We start from the raw sequence: 27,659 nt of genomic DNA, 5'->3' as shown, positions 1-27,659 counted from the left end.
AATAAATAGAAACCCTAATACTCACTTGTGACTGGAGGTTGACATGCTCATAGTTAAATCTTTAAAGTTGGTACTTCATTGCAGCTCACTTTAAATAGAACCACTCAGGGCACCTGGGTGGCTCAGTTGTTAAGCGTCTGCTTTGGCTCAGGTCATGATCCCAGAGTCCTGGGATCGAGCCCTGCATCGGGCTCCCTGCTCTGCAGGAAGCCTGCTTCTCCCTCTCCTACTCTCCCTGCTTGTGTTCCCTCTCTTGCTGTCAAATAAATAAAATCTTTTAAAAATAAATAAATAAATAGGTAGATAGATAGAACCACTCTGGTTAATCTATGAAAGCATAAAGATACTTTTAATCAAATTCTGATTAAAGCTTTCATGTTTAAAAAATATCATATACCTGTATTTATAAAACTCGAATGTATGTTTTTTTGTTGTCATTTTTATGAGGCCAGAGTTTTTATTGTCTTTCACCTTGGCATAAATTTTCTTTCATTGCTAATTTGAAATAATTTATTGAACTCTTATTCTTTTTTTCCCCATTAGGCTAGTAATTTAAAGAAGGTACTTCAAGGAATTATGAGTTATTACAGTGAGGTATGAAAAACATCTGACATTGTTTAAATACAAAATCCTATATGATATTTATATTGACACCAAAAAATAACCTGGATTTTTGTTTATAACATCTTACTAAAATGTAATTCATAATTAGAATGTATTTTTTTTTTTTGCCATTTTCAGAACACTCAAATTTTGTGAACATGAACAGGCTTAAATGTAATATATTGATTTGTAAAATAATGTTGCTTCTATACTGATACTCTTGAAATTTGTTATTTTCTCCAAGAGAATTACTGTCATCTCTAAATGATTTGATTTTATGCTATGCTGTAAAGTAGACTTTATAATTAAATTGAAGTATTTCCTATGTAAAGTATTATTTTGACCTTCTCAGTGCAAACAGCAACAAAGGTATACTGTGAAATTATGCTTTTGTGCAAGTAAATTGGGGAAAAAAGCAAAGTGAAAGTAGTATTAAAGTCACTTTAGGTAGTACATTATTCAAGTAGGTTTTTTTTTTTCTTAGTATCATAACAAGTTCTCTAGTGGGATTATTTGATCTAAGAAAGCTTATTGCTTATGTTTAAAAAACTTTGGGTTTGGTTTTGCCATTAAAAGACTTGGTTTCTATTTTTTAAAGTTGTCACATATTTATACTTGTAATTTTTTCCAGTAATTTTAAGATTGAAATTTTTCAACCTGTTAATGCCTCAAACTCATTTTTAGAGCTTTTTAATGCCAAGAAAACTTTTTAATGAGCCAAAAAAAATAAAGATAAGGCCAGGAAAGATTAATCCATTAGATTTGTTAGATTTGCTGTTCATGTGCAAGTGTCATGGTTTATACTGTGGTTTACTATTAATCAGTCATGCATCAAAATATGCTTATCTTTCAGCTTAACATAAATCTGTTTATTTTTGGAAAGGCATAAGTTTTTGTCATAAAAGATCAGTCTAGGGGTTTCTTAATCCCTCAGACAGTGGGATCAAAGTTATTTGATGTAAAACCATTTTAGTTGCTATTGGTTGGTTACTCAAAATTTTGGGATGTTGCTTCAACTTTGCTAACTGGTTTCAGTCAATAATTACGGATTTATCACTTTGTTAATTTATCTGAGTCATTTCACAATCCTATTTATAGTTTGTTTTCCTTGTAATGTAATGTAATAAATTCTTTGTAGTCTACAGAAATGAGTGATCTAATTTATTGTCTTAATACTGCAGTTTTTGGGGCAGCAGATTTCTGAAGAACTTATCCCTGATTTAAACCAAATAATTGAATGTTCAGATTCTGTGGAGCTTGGAAGATTGCTCCAGCTTATTTTAGGCTGTGCAGTCAACTGTGAAAAGAAGCAAGGTAAGTGAATTTCAATCAGTTCAAAGTTAATTTGGGGAAGTTTACTTTCTAGAAACAACCTACATTGTTATAGAAAGTAGCATAAAAATGTACTACTACATCTTGTCACAGAGCACCTGGAAATGTAACCCAGGAGGTCTTAAGTCTAGCCCAGTTCTGCCATTAAAAAGCTACAAATCTTAAGTATCCTATTTGTACCTGGATTCTGAGATTTATAGTCAGTGACTAAATTAAATGTATTTTAGTTTAATTAATTTAATTTGTATGTTCAGTGCTTAGGACTTAGTGGATATTCAGTAAAAATTGTACTTATTCATCTGATACATTTTCTGTTTCATATGTAAGATAGAAGTTTAGATTGATTAAGATTTTTATAAATATGCAGATACTAAATTATAATCCAAGCCTCTTGAAGTGATATTCTGCTCTTTTCAGAAGAATGCCTGTCTAGTGTATCCTCCAGTTAAGCAGTCTGATGACATAAATGGAATTGGTATATTATATTGGTATATACAAACACTGTGATCCATATCCTAATGAGTACAAAAGATCATTTTTGGATGCATGTAGTGAATGAAATGATGAACTGAACAGGCCAAGATTTATTTCCCTCAGGGCTTGCATCAGTCTGGGTAGTGAGATTTTTGATGCTGATGTTTTTTGTATGATTCATCCAAACTTGGTCTTAGTACATCACCTTTATAAGAATATGTTGGGTACTTAAGTTTGTATAGTACTTTAAACCAGGATCTTAGAAGATAAATTCAGTCTTATCTATCTAATGAAGTAAAAATATGAAACAGGTTAAATTCAATAAGAACAAATTTAGGAAGGAGGAAAATAAAATATATGAAATTAATTGCTTATTAATAAAAAAGAACAAGTATTGGGTATCAGAAAACTTTGGTATTAGTCCATCTCTATCATCAACTAGCTATTTTTTTTCTAGGGCAAGTGAGTGTTTCTCCATAGGCTTTTATTTCTCACTTAGAGAAAATGTCAAAGATCTATATATTGGGTTTTTTTCACAAAATAAGGAGAATTTGCTTATGGAAAACTTCCATAAATGTTTAATTACAAATTGACAAATAGCAATTAATTTATAAATCTAGAATTTTTCTGTTGTTATCCTTCTTATTTTTTATTCGATTAATGCTTCGTTTCTATTTCAGTTACTGGTTATTTATAATTATTTTTTATTTTTATTGAAGTATAATTGACATTCATTAGTTTCAGGCATACAACAAATTGATTTGACAATTCTGTACATTACTCAAAGCTCACCAAGATAAGTTTCGTTACCATCTATCACCATACAATGTTATTGCAATATTATTTACTGTATTCCCTATGCTGTACTTTTCGTCACTGTGACTCATTTATTTTATGAGTGGGAGTTTGTACCTCTTAATCCCTTTTATCTGTTTAACTCATCCTCCCACTCACCCCTTCTCTGACAACCACCAGCTTGTTCTCTGTATTTAAGAGTCCATTTGTTTGTTTTGTTCTGTTTTATTTTGTTTTAGATTTCACATGTTAAGTGAAATCATATGGTATTTGTCTTTATCTGACTTATCTCACTTATCATTATACCTTTTAGGTCCATTCGTGTGTTGAAAATGGCAGATCTCATTCTTTTTTATGGCTGAGTAATATTCCATTGTATATATATGTGTATATATATACACACATACACTACATCTTCTCCATTCATCTCTTGACAGACATTTGGGTTGCTTTCATATCTTGGCTATTATAAATAATGCTGCACTAACATAGGGGTGCATATATCTTTTTGATTTAGTGTTTTGGTTTTCTTTGGGTAAATACCCAGTAGTGGAATTACCGGATCATATGGTATTTCTCTATCTGTGTTTTTGAGAAACCTCCATACTGTCTTCTACAGTGGCCGCACCAATTTATATTCCTATCAACAGCACACAAGTGTTCCTTTTTCTCCACATCCTCGCCAACACTTGTTGTTTCTTGTGTTTTTTATTTTAGCCATTCTGACTGGTGTGAGGTGGTATCTCATTGTGGTTTTGATTGACATTTCCATAATGACTAGGGTTGTTCACCTTTTCATGTATCTGATGGCCATTTGTATTTATTTTCTGGAAAAATGTTCAGGCCCTCTGCTTATTCTTTAGTGAGATTGTTTGTACTTCTGGTGTTGAGGCGTAGTAGTTCTTTATATATTTTGTATATTAACCCCTTATTGGATATATCACTTGCAAATATCTTCTCTTGTTTAATAGGTTGCCTTTTGTTTTGTTGATGGTTTCCTTTGCTATGCAAATGCTTTTATTTCTGTATAGTCCCAGTAGTTTATTTTTGCTTATGTTTCCCTTGGCTGAGGAGACGTATCCATAAATATGTTGCTAAGGCTGATGTCCAAGAGATTACTGCCTATGTTTTCTGTTAGGAATTTTATGGTTTTAGGTCTCACCTTTAGGTCTTTAGTCCATTTTGAGTTTATTTTTGTGTATGGTGTAAGAAAGGGGTCCAGTTTCATTGTTTTGCATGTAGCTGTCCAGTTTTCTCAGCACCATTTATTGAAGAAACTGTCTTTACTCCATTGTATGTTCTTGCCTCCTCTGTCACAGATTAATTGACCATGCAGGTGTGGGTTTATTTCTAGGCTCTATATCCTGTTGCATTGATCTATGTGTCTGTTGTTAAGCCAGTACCAGACTGTTTTGATTACTACATCATTGTATTATATCTTGAAATCTGGGGTTCTGATACCTCCAGCCTTATTCTTTCTCCGGATTGCTTTGGATATTCAGGGTTTCTTTTGGTTCCGTAGAGTTTTAGGATTATTTGTTCTACTTCTGTGAAAAATGCTGTTGGTATTTTGATAGGGATTGCAATGAATCTGTAGATGACTTTTGGTATTATGGACATTTTAACAGTATTAATTATTTCAGTCTGTGAGCGTGGTATATCTTTCTATTTGTGTCATCTTCAATTTCTTTCATCAAATTTCTTAAAGATTTCAGAGTATAGGTCTTTCACTTCCTTGGTTAAATTTATTCCTAGGTATTTTATTTTGGTGTGGTTGCAAGTGGCATTGTTTTCTTATTATCTGTTCCTGCTACTCCATTATTAGTATAGAAACACAACAGATTTCTGTGTATTATTTTTGTATCCTGCAATTTTACTGAATCCATTTATTAGTTCTGATAGTTTTTTGGTGGAGTCATTAGTGTTTTCTATATATAGTAGCATGTCATCTGCAAATAGTAACAGTTTAACTTCTTCCTTACCACTTTGGGTGCCTTTTATTTCCTTTCTTGTCCTCTTGTTGCAGTGAGGACTTCCACTACTATATCGAATAAAAGTAGTGAAAATGGCAATCCTTATCTTGATACTGATCTTGAGGAAAAACTTTCATTTTTTTTTACCATTAAGCATGATGTTACCTGTGAGATTTTTAGATATGTCCTTTATTATGTTGAGATATATTCTCTCTAAATCTACTTTGTTGAGGGTTTTTATCATGAATGAATATTGTACTTGGTCAAATGCTTTTCTGCATCTATTGAGATGATCACATGGTTTTTATCCTTCCTCTTGTTGATATGATGTATCCCATTGATTGATTTGTGAATATTGAACCACCTTGGCGTCCCTGGAATAAATCTCACTTGATCATGGTGAATGATCCTTTTAATGTGTTATTGAATATGGTTTGCTAATATTTTGTTGAGGATTTTTGCATCTGTGATCATCAGAGATATTGACCTGCAATTTTTTTTTTTAGTAGTGTCTCTGTCTGGTTTTGATATCCAAGTCATGCTGGCCTCATAGAATGAATTTGGAAGTTTTCCTGCTTCTGTTTTTTTTGGAATAGTTTGATAAGATTAGGTATTAACTATTCTTTAAATGTTTGGTAGAGGGTGCCTGGGTGGCTAAGTTGGTTAAGCGACTGCCTTCGGCTCAGGTGATGATCCTGGAGTCCCGGGATCGAGTCCCGCATCGGGCTCCCTGCTCGGCAGGGAGTCTGCTTCTCCCTCTGACCCTCCCCCCTCTCATGTGCTCTCTCTCATTTTCCCTCTCTCAAATAAATAAATAAAATCTTTAAAAAAATAAAAAATAAATAAAATAATAATAAATGTTTGGTAGAATTTACCTGTGAAGCCAGCTGGTCCTGGATGTTTGTTTATTGGAAGCTATTTTTTATTACTGATTCAGTTTCATTACTTGTAATAGGTCTGTTTAGATTTTTTTATTTCTTCCTGATTCCATTTTGAAAAATTGTATGTTTTTAGGAATTTATCCATTTCTTACAGGTTGTCCAATTTGTTGGTATATAATTTTTCCCAAAATACTCTCTTATAATCCTTTGTATTTCTGTGGTTGCCAGTTACTATATCTCCTCCTTCATTTCTGATTTTATTTATTTGAGTTGACTCTGTTTTTCTTGATGAAACTAGTTAAAGGCTTATCAGTTTTATGTTTTTAAATAATCAGTTCTTGGTTTCATTGATCTTTTCTATGGTTTTTTAGTCTTTCTCATTTATTTTCACTCTAATCTTTCTTATTTCCTTTCTTCAACTAACTTTGGCCTTTGTTTTATTCTTCCTTTCCTAGTTTCTTTAGGTATATGGTTACGTTGTTTGAGATTTCTCGTTTCTTGAGGTAGGCCTGGTTCACTGTAAAATTCCCTCTTAGAACTGCTTTTGCTGCATCCCAAAGATTTTGGACCGTTGTGTTTGCATTACTGTTATGTCTCTATGTATTTTTTTTTTTAATTTCCTCTGATTTCTTTGTTAACACACTGATAATATAGTAGCATGTTATTTAGCCTCTTTGTATGTGTGTTCTTTTCCAGTTTTTTTTTTTTTTTTGTATTTGATTTCTAGTTTCATATTGTTGTAGTTGGAAAAGATGCTTGATATGATTTCCATCATCTTAAATTTATTGAGGCTTGTTTTGTGTCCTAACATGTGATCTGTCCTGTAGAATGTTCCATGTGCACTTGAAAAGAATGTGTACTCTGCTGTTTTGAATGGAATATTCTGTATATATGTTAGGTTCATCTGATCGAATGTGTCATTCAAAGCTACTATTTCCTTGTTGATTTTCTGTCTGGATGTTCTATCCAATGATGTAAGTGGGTTGTTAAGTCCTCTACTGTTGCTGTATTACTATCAATTTCTCCCTTTATGGCTGTTAATATTTTCTTTATGTATTTAGGTAACTCCTGTGTTGAGTGCATATTTACAGTTGTTACATCCTCTTGTTGGAATGACCCCTTTATTATTATGCAGTGCCCTTCTTTGTGTCTTGCTACAGTCTTTGTTTTAAAGTCTGTTTTGTCTGATACAAGTATTGCTATTCTGGCTTTTTTTTTCTTCTCCTATTTTCATGGAATAATTTTTTCCATCGCTTCACTTTTACTCTATTTGTGTCTGTAGGTCTGAAGTGAGTCTCTTATAGGTTCATACAGGTGTAGCATATAGATGGGTCTTGTTTTTTTATCCCTTACCTCACCCTGTGTCTTTTGATTGGAGCATTTAGTCCATTTGCATTTAAAGTAATTATTGATAAGTATGTACTTATTACCATTTTGTTAATTATTTTCTGGTTGTTTTTGTAGTTCTGCATTCCTTTCTTCTCTTGCTCTCTTCCCTTGTGGTTTGATGGCTTTCCTTAGGGTTATGGTTGGATTCTTTTCTGTTTATTTCTTGTGTATCTATTATAGGCTTTTGATCTTTGGTTGCCACTGAGTTGATACATAACATCCTGTATAGCAATTTGTATTAAGTTGATGGTTGCTCAAGTTCTGAAAGCACTAAATAGACTTCCTTCTCCACGTTTTATGTATATGATGTCATATTTTACATCTTTTTATTTTTTGTATCCTTTGATGGCCCCTCCAGCAACCCTCACATCTTCCCTCTCCCATGTTTGTCAGTTTTAGTAGTCTTTTTCAAAGAACCAACTTTTGCCTTTGACTCTGTTTGTACTATTTAATATCTATTCTTCTCTTTTATCTCATTTCATCTATTTTCTTGTGAATTAATCAATTCTTTCTATTCCAAGTTATAATTGACATTTTAAGCTGTAATTTTCCCCTAAGTTATGATTTATTACCTTCCATGAGTTTTAGTATTATTTTCATTATTTAGTTCCAAGCACTACTTAGCAATTTTGTCCTCAGAATTTTAAAAGGAAATTAAGTTTCCAATACATAAATAAAAATTTAGCAAGTAGTAAATATAAAATAGTTTCATTGTCATTATTAAAAACACCAGTGTTTCTTAATTGGATTTATTTTTGGAGGTATGTGGGCTCTCAACTTGTAGGAGTGAGCAAATAAATGAAAGAAAAACAGAGTAAATTAATTAAAACTTAAAAACAAAACACATAAAAAATGTAAAACAGCTTACACACCTTTATACTTTGCAGGGAGAATTGATTTCAAGATGATTCCAAGGTATAGCAACAGTCTCAGTCTTGAAAGAATGACCTTGTTTGGTCAGTAGTACCCTGTTTATCTTGGTGGGGAAAAAAGATAGTTTTTTTGAAGGTTTCAGCAGACTCAAAACACTCCATTATCCAGAAAATCCAGTTAAAGGAAACCATTACATAGCTTGTGCTTTCTCTGCTTAATTCTTCCCCTTTCCCACCCACTCTCTACTTCTGGTGCATACCAGAATCTATCAGAGTCTTTGTCCAGTTCTTGGCTTTACAAATAAAAGAAAGATTGAGAGAACTTTCAGAAGTTTTCCAGAAGAATCATTAAAACGATAAAAGTATTTGAAAATAGTAAGTTTTTTTTTTTGAAATTTGGAATTTTTTGGATATTGTTTTAGCTGGAGAACATATAGTTGAAGGGGATTACGCAAATATATGAAATATGCAAAGTGAAATATGCAAAAATACGAAACACTTTTTCTTATGGTTCCTCATTTCTTATTGGGACAGAATCAACTTACTGCCTGTGTGTTTGTGGTAAGGCATAAGTATCTGCTTGAGATGAGACTTGATGGATGTTGAGCACACGTTTACAGGAGGCTTTGTAAGTCCCTTCTTTAAAAGCCTTCCTGAAATGAACTAAGTAGGTGATAAAATGTAACTTTCTAGGCTGAAGATTTTAGGAATTCATTTAATATGTATGGATTCATCCTATAATACTGAATATCTAACAACAGGGAGGAAATTGTAATAATTGTTTTAAGATTATAATGTCTTCTCTTTCTCTTCCTTATAAGGAAATTAGAGGTTTTCTTCTTTAGGGAAAAGAAAACATTTAAAAATATAAATATTTTCAATTCTGCTTATCTGGTTTTAGTGGACATATTTCTTGTGGAAAAATACTTGCATAAAGAAGTATGTATGGTAAATGAACTTTTATGCTGTTAATTGAATGGCTAAAGTTCCATGGGTAAAGAGTAGATTTTTATCAGATCCATCTTTTTTTTTGAATCACAGAACATATTCAAAATATAATGACACTAGAAGAGTCTGTTCAACATGTGGTCATGACTGCTATTCAAGAAGTAAGTTTTTATTATATTCACATATATATGAAAATCCTTAACCAAATGACACAAAAATTTTCACATAAATCTTATGGATGTATATTTTTCTATTTGTATAAACTTGCCCTTTGCAGCAGGTTTACTTACCTTAAGCTAGTGTGTCTTCCCTTCTTTTCTTTACCCAAAATATCTTAAAAGGACTTCAAGCTCAATTTTAGTACTTCTGTATTTTAAAAAAGATAATATTGTCAGGTTCCCTTAGATAACTTCACCTAAGCAGGATAAACAACCTCTCACCAGATAAGAATTTTTATTTCTTCTTTTTTCCCTGCCAATTAGAACAGTCTTTCCCAAAATTTTAAAGCATGTGTGGAAATATATCTTATGTTCATTTTCAGAATGTTAGTACTGTGAGCAAATATGGTGATAGGTTTGGGAGCCAGGTAGCCTGGGTTCAAGCCATTCTAGTTGTGTAAAGTCAACTAGAAGAATTCAGAATTCATATGGTACATGTTGATTCTTAACATCAGCCTGAAGGGCTGAGATGATGTGGAATGCAGAGGAGGCCCGGAGATTAGTGAGGGCAAACAGAATTTGGCAGGGGCATGATTTGGAGGGAGACCTCTCACAAGAAGTTCGTTTGTGCGCTCTGAGTTTGCATTGTGGGCTTGAATTTAAAGCATCACAACAATAAATCTGCCTTTCAGATGCAAAAAAGTTACTTTTTATAGCATCCTTTTTTTTTTTTCATATAATTGTAACTCCTACTTTTAAAATGACTTCTCAAATTAGGAATTTTACCATATCACTCATTTAAAGGCTGTATTTTAAAAGTGTTAATTTATTTTATGGAAGAATCTTTTTTTTTTATTCTTATGTTAATCCCCATACATTACATCATTAGTTTTAGATGAAGTGTTCCATGATTCATTGTTTGTGCATAACACCCAGTGCTCCATGCAGAATGTGCCCTCCTCAATACCCACCACCAGGCTAACCCATCCTCCCACCCCCCTCCCCTCTAGAACCCTGTTTGTTTTTCAGAGTCCATCGTCTCTCATGGTTCGTCTACCCCTCCGATTTTTATGGAAGAATCTTTATTAATACTAGTTATCAGTTTTATTTAGTAGTTCATCTTTTAGAACTTGGATTGTAATTATTCAGTATACAGGTAATTTAAATATATCTATGTATTTCAAGTACCCTTTACTTCTGATGTCCTCACTGATGTAATGGTTGAATATTGTGTTATTTAGCTTAAGCCTCTAATAAAATTTTTATTTGAATAATATTCTAAGAATCATCAAATTATGGCAAAGGAAAACTAAATATAAAGCATTTTACTCTCAAGTAAACCTATTTTTACTTCATAACATTTCTTTATTGTACTTAAGTTTACTATTTTAATTTCCTAGTTGATGAGTAAAGAAATATTGAGCTCTCCTACAAATGATGCTGTTGGAGAATTAGAGCAACAGGTGAGTATCTCAGTAATTGGGGAAAATGTTGAAAACAGTCATACAGTTCCTTGGCCAATTAGTATCATAAGGCTTTCATTGGAGAACATACACAAGAATATTTTTTCCATGAAATTTAGGTTGTTTATTCTGTAATATCTCAGCTGAATATTATTATGCATTCCTTCGTGAATGCAAGTAGTGTTGGCCTCCAGAAATTTTTATGCTCATGTTCAAAGAGTTGAGTGACATTGACCTTTTCTTCTGAAACTTATAATACATATGTGGCTCATTCTAGATGGTTACACTGTTAATAGTAGACAATATAAAAAGTCTGCTTATTTCTGATTTATCTAATAAGTTAATATAATTTTTGTCATGTTAAAGAAACCTCCAAGACCCTGTGCTCAGGCTCTTTTCCCTGATTCTATAACATGACTGTTTCATGGGGGGAAAAAGGCACTCTCCTCTGACATGTAACCTGACCTGGGTTGTAGGGGAAAGGGTACAAAGACAGGCAAATGCAATCAGTACTTTTTCTGTTATATTGTTAAACATCTGTTTATCATGAGTGTCACCAGTCATCTCACGAAATATTTCAAATTAAAACGTTTTCTATGAAATTTTTATTTGAATTTAAACGTACTGTGTTTTTTCTAAATTTTTTGTAATTAAATTAAACAACATCCTCTAATACTCTGTTGTTTAAATATTTCATAAGGAGTATTCTATGAAAGGAGAGGAGGTTAGCAAGCACTTTGACAAGGATGGAAGAGGCCCTTGGGCCTGACAGCACACAACATAGTTAAGGCATTGCCACCTACTTCATGGCATCTAACCATTGTTTTATTGTTGTTATTGAATCATTATATTGTACACTTGAAACTAATATGATACTGTATGTTAATGATATTTCAATTTTTAAAAAATACACATTGAACCAAAAAATTTTTTTCATAAAGATTTACATAAAATTTTATTTCTGTGGGACCATCGCCTTAAACATTAATGAGACTGTGTGAATACTATTCACAGAGAAACAACATTGAGACTTATTTTTTAATAGATAAATTTTTTTAAAGTTTTTATTTAAATTCCAGTTAGTTAACATACTGTGTAATATTAGTCTCAGGTGTACAGTATAGTGATTCAGCACTTCCATACATCACCTTGTGCTCATCATGACAAGTGCTCTCCTTAATCCCCATCACCTACTTCACCCTTCCCCCCACCCATTTTCCTTCTGGTAACCATCAGTTTGTTCTCTAGAGTTAACTCAAAGAACAAATAATCCAATTAAAAAGTGGGCAGGAGACCTGAATAGACATTTTTCCAAAGAAGACATACAGATGGCCGGCAGACACATGAGAAGATGCTCAACATCACTGATCATAAGGGAAATGCAAATCAAAACTACAATGAGTGCTTTCTTTACTGCTACATTCATGCAGTTGAGCACTGTTAGAGAAAAGCACAGCTGTTTATTTGAATTGGGGTCATATAAATGCATGATTTCCATCCACAGTTAGGTCCTTCATCATTGTTCTGTACTAATCAACATCTTCTCCCATTACCTAAACAACTATTTCACACAACTATCCATTTGCATAAGGTCACTACCTTAAAATCTTCCCACTCACCCTGAGTAGTCAGTTATTTATTGAGTGTCCACTATGTGCCAGAGATGCTGTGCTAGTGCTTTTCCTATATTGTGTAATTGGCTTGGTAACCCTAGAAAGTTTCAAAGTTTCAAAGACCCAAAGAGAGTAAGCTTATTAATAAATTTTAATAACCATTTTTAATATCTGTGTATATATGCATATACATGTATTTTTCAATTTGTGTCAAAACATGTCTTACTAAGAAACAGGACATTTTGTGTTTCAGCTTAAAAGGGCCTTGGAAGAACTTCAAGAAGCACTAGCAGAAAAAGAAGAACTGAGGCAAAGATGCCAAGAACTAGATATGCAGGTGTGGAAAAGAACCAGTCTGAGAAATATGTCCTCTTTTAAGTTTACAAAGGGTTTTATTGCAAATAATTCACTGGTAAAGTGTTTTGGAGGTTGGGTTTCATTTCATGGAGGGCATATTTAAAGTATTTGTTACAGGCTTGATTTTCAAGCATGAATTTCATAATTATTTTTCTCTTCGAGTTGAAAATTGCTAACTTCTTTGAGAAAATCATTTTAATTGTAGAATTTCAAGTATTTAGATGAGCCTTTAGTTTCTTTCGTAAAAAGAAGAAATTAAAGGGCGCCTGGGTGGCTCAGTTGGTTAAGCGACTGCCTTCGGCTCAGGTCGTGATCCTGGAGTCCCGGGATCGAGTCCCGCATCGGGCTCCCTGCTCGGCAGGGAGTCTGCTTCTCCCTCTGACCCTCCTCCCTCTCATGCTCTCTGTCTCTCATTCTCTCTGTCTCAAATAAATAAATAAAATCTTTAAAAAAAAAAAAAAGAAGAAATTAAAGTATCTACTGCATAGAGTGTAAATATTTAAGTGAGGTCATTTATGGAAGTATTTAGAAGTGCTTGACCTCCCCCCGCACCGCCCATAAATGCGAGTACCAAGTGAGTTTTGCTAACATGCATGTATCTGAACACGTGTATATAATTCTTGAGTTCATATGAGAGACAGTATAACTTGGTAGGAGAGACAGTAGTTAATGGTTAGTGAGGTAGATCGTTAAACCAGTCCACCTGTATTCAGACCGAAGCCGTGTTACTAGCTGGTTGTGTCCTCTCAGGCAAATTAATTTCTTTATAGTTCAGTTTCCTCTTTTGAGAAATGATGTGATAATAGTATATATCTCCAGAGTGATTATGAGGATTAAATGAGTTAATATATGTTAAGCACTTAGAGCAGGAACTGACACACATAAACGCTATGTGTGTTTGCATGTGTTGTTATTGTTATATGAAAATGCAAATACAAAAGTTACGCAGTAAGTCTTGAAAAATTATGCAAAAGAGTAAATGTACCATCATAGTGTGCTATATGTAAATTGCATGTTTTTGTTCAAATAATGAGTTACATAAATAATTTACTCTCTGAAAAGTATGAAGACAAGGAACAAGGGTTGTGGTAGTATTATCCTTGCTTGATGGGATAAATACCTATAATGATAGGGCTGAGTAATATTTCTAACCCTTAAGGGCTTACAGATAGGAAAAGAGAAGTGACTCGGGTCAGGGTGACTCAGCTACTTAAGGCAGTGAAAGCACTGGAATCCTAGTCTTTTAACCTCATCTTTAAAAAATCAGTCCTGTACTTGAACAAAGCTAATGTTTAAGATTTTATTTATTTATTTTAGAGAGAGAGAGAGTAAAAGGTGCACGTGCATGAGTAGGGGGAGGGGCAGAGGGAGCAGGAGAGAATCTCAGACTCCTCGAGGAGGAACGTGGGGCTTGATCTCATGACCCTTATCCCTAGCCCATGCGGTGGGTTGGGGGGGGTGAGATCCACAGAAATCTTGGTGCTTTTTACTGCAGTCTACCCAATTAGGAGGGAAGTCACCCTTTGCTTCTTTCACTGGACTGGGGAGGGGCGACTAAGAGCCTAGGGGGCCTGCCTGACTCCTTTTTTTTTTTTTTTCTTAAAGATTTTATTTATTTATTTGACACAGAGAGAGAGAGAGAGAGCACAAGCAGGGAGAGCGGCAGGCAAGGGAGAGGGAGGAACGGGCTCTCCGCTGAGCAGGGAGTCCGATGCAGGGCTCGATCTCAGGACCCCGGGATCATGACCTGAACCGAAGACAGACACTTAACCGACTGAGCCACTCAGGTGCCCTCAGCCTCACTCCTTCTGTTAGAAAAAAAAGGCTGTAGAGCTACACACTGCATTGGGGGAATGGTCTGATGCCCAAAGGAATTCCTCCCTGGGAATGGGATACACTTCTCACACCCTGATTAAAGGTATTTAAACCTCAGACATGAGAGCATAACCGAGGTGTTACAAAAACACTGCCCATTGCCTCCCCTCACCCCCCTCCTTCCCTAACCCTTCACAAGGCTGTAGAATGGTGTGGAGGGAAAACAGTCCCAACCATAACTTAGAAGGGAAGACATACTGGGTCTTTGGCACAGTGGAGAGGGTGTCCAGGAAGTCTGCAGCTACATTGGAAAATATAGGGTATCTTAACTGCCAGTGAAGCATGATTTAGATGAAAAGAATAAAAGCATGACATCTGTGCAAACATTGCAGGTTAAAGAGCATGTGAAAGACTTTAGCCAAGCTTAGAAAATAGCCTTTGCTTCATGTTGTATAACAATTTCATAGGAACACATCAGTAAAATAGACTAGGTGGTAGGACAACAAAGTGAGGTTTAAAAGAAAATTGTAGATCTATAGAAACAAATCAGTGAATAATTTTTAACACCAGGCTTTATCCTAGGTAAGCTATTGAACTTCAAGAATAAAGGAAAAACAAGTACTTAGTCGTTCAGATAGATAAGGCAGATCACCCGCAAAGACAAAATCAGGCTCCCCTACAACATGAATGCCAGAATATGGAAGTGTGGTATCTCCAGACTGCCTCGGCAGGGAAGCCGCCCTATACCCAGATGGAGAGCTCAGATACAGACTCATGGGCCCTTCTTGGAGAAACTTACTTGTTGACACAGTTCAGCTAGCAAACATGTTTTAATCGAAATAAAGAATGCAAAAGTGGAGATTTTGTGGTGAAAGATCAGGTGAAGCTTGAATCCTTTTAAATAAGAACTATGTTGATTCTGTGCAAATTATGGTTTTAAATATTGGGGCAAGCGAAATTCTGATTCAGGAAATCAGGAGGCAGGCCTGATAATGTGTACTTTAAAAAAAAAAGAAAAATCTCCACGTGACATTTTGATGTGAAGTTTTGAGAAACTCTGATGTAGTCTTCTAGTTCTGTTCCAGTTGGGATTATTATGGGGCCTTCAGGCAAGTTACGACACATTTGCCAGTGGCTTTTACTCTGCCTTTCCTACCACCTGGCCACAGTAGGAAGCAATCCTTCACTTACTGCCGGAGCAGTGGCCGGTCATTCTTGCTCACGGTATGTTAGAGAAAACATACTCCTGCCCACCATTGTACGAGATAAGTTTTTGTCTGAGGCGGTGGTTTTCTGATTTTAATGTGATAAAGGGGGACTCCAGCTATAGAGTTTTATATTTCATTGTTTTTAGATATGCAAATGGTATACAAGAATTAAGTTAAATCTGGGTGATACGAGAAAATGAGTCTTTTTTTTTAGCTTTTAAAATTTTTCTGCCTCTTAACTCAGAAAGGGGGAGAGGGAAAGAGAGAGGGAGAGATAGAGGGAGAGAGAGATGGCAACAAAGGGGAGAAAAACAAAGAAATAGAGAAAAAACCAGAGAGGGATAAAGGCAGGTACATTATGAACCTAAAGAAAATATCACCATGGGAGCTTGCTAAAGGAGATGTCTAGAACCCACTAATGGACATTCTAAGGCATAGATGAGAGGGTGTGGTACAAGGAATTTGCCTGTTTACTACCCCCTCCTTCAGTCTATGGTTAAAGGTAGCTCTGAAGCCACTGTGTAAAACATGGATAGGAACCAGGTTGGTTATACACCAGGTGTTGAAAATTAAATTTACCCTTGCTCCCCTGCCTACTTTAGAGGGTTCTGACCCATTTTGGAAGACTGGGGGTATTGTTTCTCTTCAGTTGATCTTTTTGTGACAGTCTCTTCCCTCCAGCTAGAATGAGATATTCTTTTCTTTGTGTACCACCCCCACCCTGTGGTATGCTTCCATCAAAGCACCTGGAACATTTTCTGTTGCATAATTATTTACATTTCTACCATAAGGATACTGAAGGTTCAAACTCCATTCTTTTGTGTATCTCAGTCATTTAGGATTGCATATGACAGGTAATAGACACCAAACGGCTTGCATGGCAAGGATGGATGCATGCCTTAAATTTAGGAAGAGAAATTTCTTTTTCCTGCAGTCTGCCTGGGGACAGTTTTCCGAGCCTTTGTGTTGCTCATTTGGAGGACAGTGTTTGTAACCTGCCTATACTGTATTTAAAGGCACTCACTTGACTTTGATTTCCTATTACTAGTTCACCATGTCACTATATAGTCCCGTTCACATAACTGGGTTGATTTTATTACATATTTTGAAAAAATAATCGTAAACCTATGTAGTAATATGTTGAAAGCCATAAGAGGTCAATGATTCATGTTTTTCAAACAAATCTTAATAAAATCATATATAAACTTCTGGTCTTATAAAAGGTTACAGCCTAGCTGTAAACTTTTAAAGATATTTTTAAAAGGGAAAGAAAAAGGCGTTGCATATATATGTAAGTAAAATAACAAGGAATCAGGTACTGATATTGATGTGGTTCTAAAATTACATATTTTTATCCATTTTAAAATGTAAACAGTCTTAATGTGCAAATAGATTCAATTCAGCTTTTTGTTATTGATTCATTAACGAAATAATGTGCTTGTCCCTGAAGGCATGATATGTAACTGATAATTTTCTACTATGAACCTAAAATAACTTTGTGCATATATGTGTGTGTATTTTAGCTTACTAGATAACAGCATCCTAATAGTAAATTTATAACTAAAAGGGGAACAAATTAATTTTTTGAAGTTTATCGGTATGTAATTTTAGAGACTTGGAAACATTTTCTTCCCAAAACTAGGACAAGCATAACATTTTTTTTTTTTTTGAAGATTTTATTTATTTATTTGACAGAGAGAGACACAGCGAGAGAGGGAACACAAGCAGGGGGAGTGGGAGAGGGAGAAGCAGGCTCCCGGCTGAGCAGGGAGCCCAATGCGGGGCTCTATCCCAAGACCCTGGGATCATGACCTGAGCCGAAGGCAGACACTTAATGACTGAACCACCCAGGCGCCCCCAAGCATAACATTTTTGAAGATACTCTCCTTATATGAATTAACTGTTTTCTCTGTATTAATACATTAATTAATAAGATATATTAATAAATTAATAAAAATAATCAAATTATTTTGATTTCTTTCGTTTGACTCAAACCTCCTAGACCCAAAATTCAAGATTTGGAAGGAGCCTTAAAAATTATCTAGTCTGACTGACCAAATTAATTTAATGGCTTAGTCACAATTATAATGTGAACTCTGGACTCTAAGCTTTTTTGCTGTTGATGCTTATGTTTGTATATTTGTTTTTCAGGTGACTGCACTTCAAGATGAAAAGAATTCATTAGTTTCTGAGAATGAGATGATGAATGAAAAACTTGACCAGTTGGATGGATCTTTTGATGACCCAAATACAATGGTTGCAAAAAAGTATTTTCATGCACAGTTACAACTAGAACAATTACAGGAAGAAAACTTCAGGTAGCATTTTTAGTAAAAATCCTTCCATAGAGTTCTGTTAAACTAAGAGCTAAAAAATCCTATCAACAACTAATTAGTAAGCATTTTATGGTATGCTGTAGCATCCTGGAGCTTTATAGCATGCTTGGGACACTGATTAAGCTCTGAAAATACCGAATGGTACAAGTGGTTCCGGCCTTCACAGGACTTGCAATCTAATTAGGCAAGTGGGATATGTCTATAAAATCAAAATAGTTCAAAATAACTTGTGATAAGGGCCAAATGAAGGCCATGTGTAAGTCCAATAGGAGTTTAAGGGAGTGACTGCTGAGGCCTGGGGAGAATGGGGCGTTTATTATAAAGGAGAGAGAACTTGATAATAAATGGAAAAAATGGAAATTTTAAGCTAAAGAGATGCTTTCTACTTTAACTTTTATGTTTCTTCTTTGAGAAAAAAAAAGCTGTTATACATCTTGCCTTTAATAAACATTGTCTCTTGTGTGCTTGCTGCTGAGCCTGGAACTATAAGGCCTTGAGAGTAGGCACTCTAATTGTACTCTATGGTTTTTGTTCCTTTTTTTTGTTTTAATATCAAACTTAAACACAAAAACAGTTGAAAGAATAGTGCAAGGAACTCCTTTATACCTTTTACTCAGATTCCACAGTTGTTTTGCAGTTTTTTCCATTTGCTTTAGCAGTCTCTATACATAATCTTACGGATTCGCATATTTTTTTCTGAACCACTTGAGAGTAAGCAGGAGCCAAGCACCTTTATCCCTATATACTTTGGCATGTATTTCCTAAAACAAAAACACTCTCTTATAAACCACAGTATAGTGATTAAAATTAGGGAATTTGTCATTGATACAATATTATTATCTAATCCACAGATCATACTCAAATTCCATTAGTTGTCTCATTGTCCTTTATGTCTATTTTTTTTTTTTCCTGGTTCAGCATCCAATCCAGGATCATGCATTGCATTTAGTAATCGATTCTTATTCAATGGTCTAATTAAATCATTAGCTATCATCTTTTATTTAATGGTGAAATTGTCCCAGATTCCACCACTGGGAAGCCTTTCAGTTGGCCTCTGTGTCCTTTCAACCTGTTACTATCCTTTGAGCACTTTCTTACTTTCTGGAACAACAAAATATTCTAGTCTCATCTCGTCTTTTCCCGACTCTGCAATCAGCCGTTTCTCCAAGGATCCCTAATTCCTTTTAGTGACAATGTTATTTAGAAACAAAGATCTAGTGCTCCAGATGAGTTTTTCTGTCATTGCTTCTAGGCCCCTTTGGTGTACAGAGCTAGGAAATATACTTGCCCATATTCACACTTGCCTGTGTTCATACGCTTATATATACACATGTCTGCATTGGTTTTTATGTCTCTCACTGTGAACAATGAATTCATTTTGACATCTTTCATTTTAGTTCTGTGTTTTTGGGGTTCATTCTGATCTTCTCCATTTCCATATTGTAAACCCCTTCTCCAGTGATGAGAAACCTGGCTCCCATTTTCCTCAATATATTTACTCATATACTCAATCCCAAAACACACAGAAAGTAATTTAAGAATTGCTAACCTTACCTTTGTATTAAGCAAACTATTAATAAGACTTCAGTATGTTTACAGTTCTTTTTGCAAGGTAACATTTACATATTGTGAGATGAATAATACTAAGTACAATTTGACATGTTTTAACAGATGCATACATCTGTGTAATTTCACTTTTATCAAAAATACAATTCATTTCAATCACTGAAGAAAGTTTCTTTATGCTTCCTTCCCAGTCAATGTCTACCTCCCAGAGGCTAATTTCTCTTCTGATTATTTTTTACCAAAAATTAGTTTTCTCTCATCTAGAATGTCACATAAATTGAATCATGCAGTATGAACTCCTTGGTGAATGGCTTCCCTTGCTCAGCATGTTTGTGAGATTCATCTATGTTTTGAATGTATCTGTAATTTGTTATTTTTTTATGGCTGGGTAGTATTCAAATATTTGGAATTATTCCACATTATGCACTTATTTATCCATTTTCCTTTAGATGATGGGCATTTGGGTTTTCAGATTTTGTAAGTAAAACTAGTCTGAACATTGTAATACAAGACTTTTTGTAGACATATTTTTTCTTATTTCTCATTGGTAAATATATAGAGTGGTATTGCTGAGTTATGCAGTAGCTCTGTGTTTAATTTAAAAGACACTGTCAAACCATTTTCCAAAGTGGTCATAACATTTTATACTTCCATGAGCAGAGTCTGCTCTCGTTGCTCTAGTTGTTCTGCCTGCATAGCATAGTTCTTACCCATCTTTTTAACTAAATAGTTCAGGAAGAGTGTAGTATCTCCTTATGGCTTTAATTGGCATTTTCCTGATAACCAGCGATGTGATAAGCCCCTTTTCATGTGCTTATTGGAAATATATCTTACTTTGTGAATTGTCTCTTCATACTGTTGGCCTGTTTTTACATTGGGTTGTCATTATCAATTAGTTGTAGGAATTTTTAAAAATTTGGATGCAAATCCTTTGTCAGATATGTGCATAGTAATATTTCACTCATTCTATAGCTTGCCTTTGCATTTTTAAATGGTGTCTTTCAATGAGTAGAAGTTCTTAACTTAGATGCTAAAAGTCTACTTTATCAATATTTTTAATATTAGTGTTTTTGTGTACTGCCCAAGAAATCTTTGTCTACTTCCATGCCATGAAGATACTCTCTACTGTTCTCTTCTAGAACCTTCACAGTGTTATCTTTTACATGTAAGTCTGTGGTCCATCTTGAATTGATTTTTTTAAAAATAGTGTATGGTCAAGCTTTATTTTTATTTTCCATATGGATATCTACTTGTTACAGTATCGTAATTTGAAAAGATTTTAGTTTTACTCTAAATTGCTTTGTACCTTTGTGAAAAAGATATAACCATAAAATTTGGGTCATTTTCTGGACTCCTTAATTCTTTTCCATTGATCACTTTATCTTTATACCTATATGGTATAGTCTTGATTATTTTAGCTCTAGAGTAAGCTTACAATCAGGTAGTGTGAGTATTCCAACTTTGTTCTTTTCTTTCAATATTTGCTTCGGCTGTTCCAAGTCTTCTGCATTATTACTTAAAATTGAGAGTCAGCTAGTCAGTTTCTGTTTAAAAAACCTTTTGTGATCATGATTTAGGTTGTATAAAATTGATATCTTAACTATATTGAGAATTTCTATCTGCTAATATGGTATCTTCATTTATTTAAGTCTTTAATTTCTCTCAGCAATGTTGTGTTGTTTCTGGCAGAGAAGTCTTGTATGTGTTTTATTAACTTTATTCCCAAGTAGATGCTATCACAAATACGATTAAAGTTATTCTGAAAAGTGGCTGCTAATATTTACAGTTGATCTTTATATATTGAAACTGATCTCGTATTTTGAAACTTATGTCTTGTAAAGTTTCTTAATTCACTTATTGACTCTAGTAATTTGTTTATGTAGAAAATCTAAGGCATCTACAATCATCTAATCTATTAATAGAGCTTTACATTTTCCTTTTATTATTTCTGCCCTCTATTTTTCTTGCATTGAGCAAGAACAGACATCTTACTTTGTTCCAGGTCTTAGGGGGAAAACATTCAGTTAAGTGTACCATCAAGTATGATGCTTGCTGTAGAGTTTTTTAATGTGCTTTTTATAATTTTGCAGGAGTTCCCCTTTATTTCTGGCTTGCTAAGAGTTTTTATCATTAATTGGTATTGATTTTTGACAAATGATTTTTCTACATCTTGAAAGGACAGTGTGGTTTTTTTCTTTTTCATTCTTTTATTATGATTGTTTAATTTTTTAAATATTGAGCAATCTTATATTTCAGGGTTAGACTTTGGTCATCCTTATTATTCTGCATATATATGACTGGATTCAGTTTGCTAATATGTTGAAAGAATTTTTTGATTGTCTTCATATAGATATTGGCCTATAACTTTTTTCTCTTGTAATGTCTTTTTCAGGTTTTGTTGTCAGAGTTCTGCTAGTCTCATAGAATAATTGGGAAGTATTCTCTCCTCCTCTCTTTTCTGAAAGAGTTTATGTAAGAATGATATTATTTCTTCCTTAAATGTTTGATAGAATTTATCAGTAAAACAGTCTGGACCTATGGTTTTCTTTGTGAAGGGCTTTTAATGACAAATACAATTTTGTTAATGGTCAAAGGCTTCACAGGTTTTCTGTTTAATCTCTGTCAGTTTGATAAGTTGTACTTTTCAAGGTGTATGTTTATTTCATTTAAGTTGTTGAATTTATTGGCATACAGTTGTTCATAATATTCTTTTATTATCCTTTTAATGACTGTAGGAGCTATACTGATATTCACTTTTTCATTCCTCATATTGGTTAATTTGTGTTTTTTCTCATTTTTCTTGATCACTCTTACTAGGTTTTTATCAATTTTATTAATCTTTTCAAACACTTTATTAGCTTTCCATATTATTGGTTTTAGATCTCTGTTCTTTCTTTCCTTTTACTTTGGATTTAATTTGCTGTTCTTTTCCTGGACTCTTAAGGTTGAAACTTGGATGATTAATTTTAAGTCTTTCTTCATTTCTAATATAAGCCTTTAAAATTGTAAATTTTCCTCTAAGCACTGGTTTAGCTGGGTCCCCAAAGTTTGACTGGTTGTCTTTCTGTTGTTATTTGATCTGAAATATTTTCTAATTTCCTTTGTGATTTCTTCCTTGACTTATGGGTTATTCAGAAATGTGTTGTTTAATTTCCAAGTATTTAAGGCTTTGCTAGACTTCTTATTGTGGCTAATTTCTAATTTAAGTCTCTTGTGGTTAGAGAGCATACTTCACGAGATTTCAGTCTTTTGATACTTATTAATACTTATTTTATTGCTTGGCCTGTTTCATTGTGATGAGTGTTCCCTGTGCACTTGCAAAGGATGTGTATTCTGTAATTTTTGACTGACATGTTCTACACATGTCAAATCAAGTTGGTTAATGGTGTTGTTCAGAGCTCTTCTGTATTTTTACTGATATTTTTGTTTCTGTCCTTTATTGGAGACTGGTATTAAACAGTGATTGTGGATTTGTGGATTTCTGCCTTTGATTCTGTCAGTTTTTGCTTCATGTATTTTTAAACTGTTTCTATACACGTTTATGATAAGGCTTTCTAATGAATTGACCCTTTTATAATTATGAAATATTTCTCTCTCTGATAATACTCTTTTGTCTTAAAATTTATTTTGTTTGATGTTAACATAACTACCCCAATTTCTTTTGCTTACTGTTTGCATGGTGTTTTTTTGAATCTTTTTACTTTTAATCTATCTGTGCCTTTATATTTAAACCAGCTCTTGTTATTAGCATATATTTGAGCCTTGTTTTGTTATCTAGTCTGATGGTCTCTGCCTTTTTAATTGGTGTGTTAGTCTTTTTGCCTTTTATGTAATTTTTGTTATGGTTGTATTAAGTCTGTCAGTTTGCTGTTTTTCATTTGTCATATCCTTTTGTTTTTCTTTTCTGCATTCCTTTGGGTAAATCAAATTTTTTTTAATATTTGACTTTATTCACTATGTTGTCTTTTTACTTTTTGTTGTTGCTGTAGAGTTTAAGTATTTATCCTTAATTTATTATAGTCTACTTAGAATTCATATTTTACCACTTTGCGTGTGGTATGTATTTTTGAGTAATTTTAATACATATTTATATATTTTCTCTTCATCTTTTGAAATTAAAACTCTTACTAGAGCTAGAGATAACGAAGCGCAGTGTTTCAGAAGTGAAAGTGAAAATTCAGAACATTAAGTTTATTCTCAGCCAGTTTCAAATCCAGGAGCTGGAAGTGTCCTGTTCCTTTAGTCTTTCTTTTGAGTGTGGAATAAAAAAAAAAAAATTTTAAAGTATGTCTTGTACATGTCTCAGTAAGAAAACAAATGATGGAAATTACATTATAAGTACTCGTTTTCTTTACTCAAGGCTTGAAGCTGCAAAAGATGATTACCGTGTTCACTGTGAAGAACTTGAAAAGCAACTAATTGAATTTCAGCATAGGAATGATGAACTGACTAGTCTTGCTGAAGAAACAAGAGCCCTGAAAGATGAAATAGATGTTCTGAGGTATGGCATATCTAAATATAATTATGTCACTTCTAAGTTATTCCGTAGTCATTTCGGTATATCATATTCTAATCAGTGATTCTTAGGTTTATTCCTGTGTATTAAGTACTGATCAGTTTTTATCCAGGCTCATAGTCTTTACTTATTTTATGCTTGTTGATGGTAATTGCAGTTTAAGGAGAATATTCAAATCTTGTTACCACATTTTTTTTTTTTTTTTAAGAGAGGGAGGATTGGGGGAGGGTAGGAGCAGAGGAAGAGGGAGAGAGAGAATCCCCAGCAGGCTCTACTCTTAGTGCAGAGCCAGACGTAGGGCCCGATCCCACAACCCTGAGAACATGACCTGATCTGAAATCAAGAGTCGGACACACCCAACTGACTGAGCCACCTGTGTTAGCACAATTTCATATTAGAATTCATAAACCCAAAATGATACCTTTTTTTAAAAACTGTGTGAGCTGAACTACTTTTAGATACATTTAGCTTGACCTCCTTGTACTCATTAGTGTATCTTGTGAACTTTTTACATAAAGGAAAGCATTCTCAATCCATATTTTGGCATTTGATATAAAATAGGTATAATTAAGTTAACATTTATTTCAGGGTTATCCCAAGGTTCTCTTATTGTCTTTGACAATGTATAAAATTTTTATTTGGCTTTTGCCTGTGAAATGTTAATCAAGCAAACAGACTATCCATATGCTCTTTATGTTTTCTGTTAAATTTTCTTAATGGGCCATTCTGTTGCACAGTTTTTATATCCATTTGAAACAAAATCTTTATACCCATTCGTTTGAACCTGTATGTGATGGAAAGTGATCTGGTTTATGTATTTACTTTTGCTCTAGCCCAGTTGGTTAGGTAAGCACAACTCTAAAGCAAAGTTCTTTGTCAGACAAATTGTAAGTCGAGTCAACTTCCTAAGTATATCAAATACTTAGGACAAAACTGTACTAAATGCTATACACAAAGCAAAATTGGCCCATAAGCTACAGAGAAGCTTAGAATTGTTCAGTTGCATTTGCAAAACCATTTTTTTTAAACATTGTGCCGTATGAAGTGGTTTGATAATTTAGTGTGTCAGATTTAAGGCATTTTTGTTCTGATGCCTTTACAACAAAAAGGTTCAATGCTGGATTTGAGTCTTTTTCCAAAGTTCCCACAAAGTTTATTTCTTTTGTCTGTCTTTCTCATTTCCTTCCTTCCTTCCTTCCTTCCTTTTTTTTTGTTTCAGCCAAGTGATTATCTGGTTGACTAATTTTACAGACAGAATAAAATTGTTATGTGCATTTACTAGTTCTTACCCAGTAATGTGCAGTCTTTATTATCATAGGGCTACCTCTGATAAAGCAAATAAACTAGAGTCAACAGTCGAGATATATCGTCAGAAGCTACAAGATCTGAACGACCTTCGCAAGCAGGTGAAAACTTTACAAGAAACAAACATGATGTATATGCATAATACAGTCAGCTTAGAAGAAGAATTAAAGAAGGCAAATGCAGCACGTACGCAGTTAGAAACATACAAGAGGCAGGTAAGGAAATATCTTAATTTTTAAAAATAAAATCAAAAGACTCAACTTCCTTTTGATTCCTTTTGATACTTTAAGAATGATAGAGATGTGAAGAAACATTGCCTATAGTTGGCTGTGAACTTATGATAGAATTCTTCTACTTGTGATTTTAATTCCAGGGTTGATAATTGAATTTGAGTTATCTAGGTCTTTCCCTTTTTATTGTCTTCTGAGCTTATATATATTTTTGGGCATTTTATTGTTTATTAGCATTTCTGGTAACCAGTAATAATTGCCTAGAGAATGGAGCTATAACTGATAATATTCTGTTTTTCTATTTATCAGACAATTTTTTTTTATTAAATTATTTTAGTAATAGAAGGCTGATTTTTTTTTTTTTACTAAATTATTATTTGGGTACTTTAAAATTTATGTTAACTCTTATTTACATGCTATTTTCACAACTATTTAGGATTACGTGATTATATTCTTACTTTATAAATTTTATTTCCAATCAGTTTCTCATTTATTAAACTCTGAAAAACTATTAATATTATATACTCTTGTTATCTACTTTTGTTTCTGACAAAAGGTTCAGGATCTTCACAATAAACTTTCCTCTGAATCCAAAAGGGCAGATACACTAGCATTTGAAATGAAGCGGCTTGAAGAAAAACATGAAGCTTTACTTAAGGAAAAAGAGGTACACATGAATATAGTAGATGAGTAATATGTCTGTCTTCTCTCTTAGTGTTTAATATTATCCTTGCTGTTCTAAGAATGGAAGTCATGTCAATCAGATCTTCTTCTGTCTTTTTCCAAATTCAAGTGTTGGTATAAAAGAAAGTAGTAGAAATTTAATGTGCAGTGTTGTTAATTGCCTTCACAAGGGAAGATGAAGTCACGGAGGCGAGGCCGTGTGTCTCATTGCACGTTTTCCCATTCTAGACCGTTGGCTTCTTGAGAGCAAGGACCATGGATTTTATTTTTTAATGGCATTGTTGAGATATAATTTGTACCCCATAAATGCTGCCCACTTGAAGTGTACAGTACAGGAGTCGGTGTATTCGCAGCTGTGCAGCCATCACCACAGTCGGATTTTAGAGCGCTGTCGTCAGCCCGTTAGTGTGCCTGCTGGCGGCTGCCCTGCATCGGGCTCCCCTCCCCACGGCCTTCGCAACCATTCACCCATTTTCTGTCTCTACAGATTTGCCCAGTCTGCCCAGGGTATGCCATCATACACTGTATCAGTTTTGTGGCTAGATTCCTTCATGTGGATTAATGCTTTCAAAGTTCATCGGTGTCATAGCATGAATCAGTACTTTGTTTTAATGTTGAATAATACTCCATTCTATAGATATACCACATTTTATTTATCCATTCATCATTTTATGGACATTTGGGCTATTAAACAAATAATGTGGCTATGAACATTTATTTAGAAGTTTTTATGTAGGCATGTGTTTTCATTTCTTGAGTACGTACCTAGGAATGGTACTGCTGGGTCATATGGTAACTATGGTTAAACTTTTAAGGAGCTACCATGCTGTTTTCTAAAGTAGATGAACCATTTTTCATTCTCATCAATTTGTAAAGGTTTTCAGTTTCTCCATATCCTTGCCAACACTTAAGACTTTTAATTTTAGCTAACCTAGTGAGTATGAAGTGGTATGCTATTGTGGTTTTGACTTGCATTTCCCTAATGACTAATGATGTTGAGCATTTTTTCATGTACTTACTGGCCATTTGTATGTCTTCCCTGGAGAAATGTCTCTTCAAATCCCTTACTCATGTTTTATTTAGGATATTTGCTTTTTTATTGAGTTGTAAGAGTTCTTTATAGATTATGGATATAAGTTCC

The 27,659-nt window shown here is 33.9% G+C and overlaps 1 protein-coding gene and 1 non-coding gene across 2 annotated transcripts in view; both read left to right on the top strand.

The window, feature by feature from the left end:
- Window positions 1–27,659, top strand: part of HOOK1 (hook microtubule tethering protein 1) — a 60,458-nt gene that overhangs the window by 16,620 nt on the left and 16,179 nt on the right. Inside the window, exons 4-12 of the mRNA XM_064589059.1 lie at window positions 544–594; window positions 1,785–1,917; window positions 9,361–9,428; window positions 10,826–10,888; window positions 12,755–12,838; window positions 18,033–18,199; window positions 24,144–24,284; window positions 25,618–25,819; window positions 26,391–26,501. Coding sequence (XP_064445129.1) covers window positions 544–594; window positions 1,785–1,917; window positions 9,361–9,428; window positions 10,826–10,888; window positions 12,755–12,838; window positions 18,033–18,199; window positions 24,144–24,284; window positions 25,618–25,819; window positions 26,391–26,501 — 1,020 coding nt within the window. The remainder of the gene's footprint in view (window positions 1–543; window positions 595–1,784; window positions 1,918–9,360; window positions 9,429–10,825; window positions 10,889–12,754; window positions 12,839–18,032; window positions 18,200–24,143; window positions 24,285–25,617; window positions 25,820–26,390; window positions 26,502–27,659) is intronic.
- LOC123842470 (U6atac minor spliceosomal RNA) lies at window positions 11,591–11,717 on the top strand. Its single transcript, XR_006790418.1, has one exon. It is a non-coding gene; the product is annotated as a U6atac minor spliceosomal RNA (small nuclear RNA).

The sequence above is a fragment of the Mirounga angustirostris genome, unplaced genomic scaffold, assembly GCF_029215605.1.
Source record: "Mirounga angustirostris isolate CCGP_5_RB_7025 unplaced genomic scaffold, mMirAng1.0.hap1 SCAF_4, whole genome shotgun sequence".
NCBI lineage: Eukaryota > Metazoa > Chordata > Mammalia > Carnivora > Phocidae > Mirounga > Mirounga angustirostris.
This window is presented reverse-complemented; position numbering and strand designations above follow the sequence as displayed.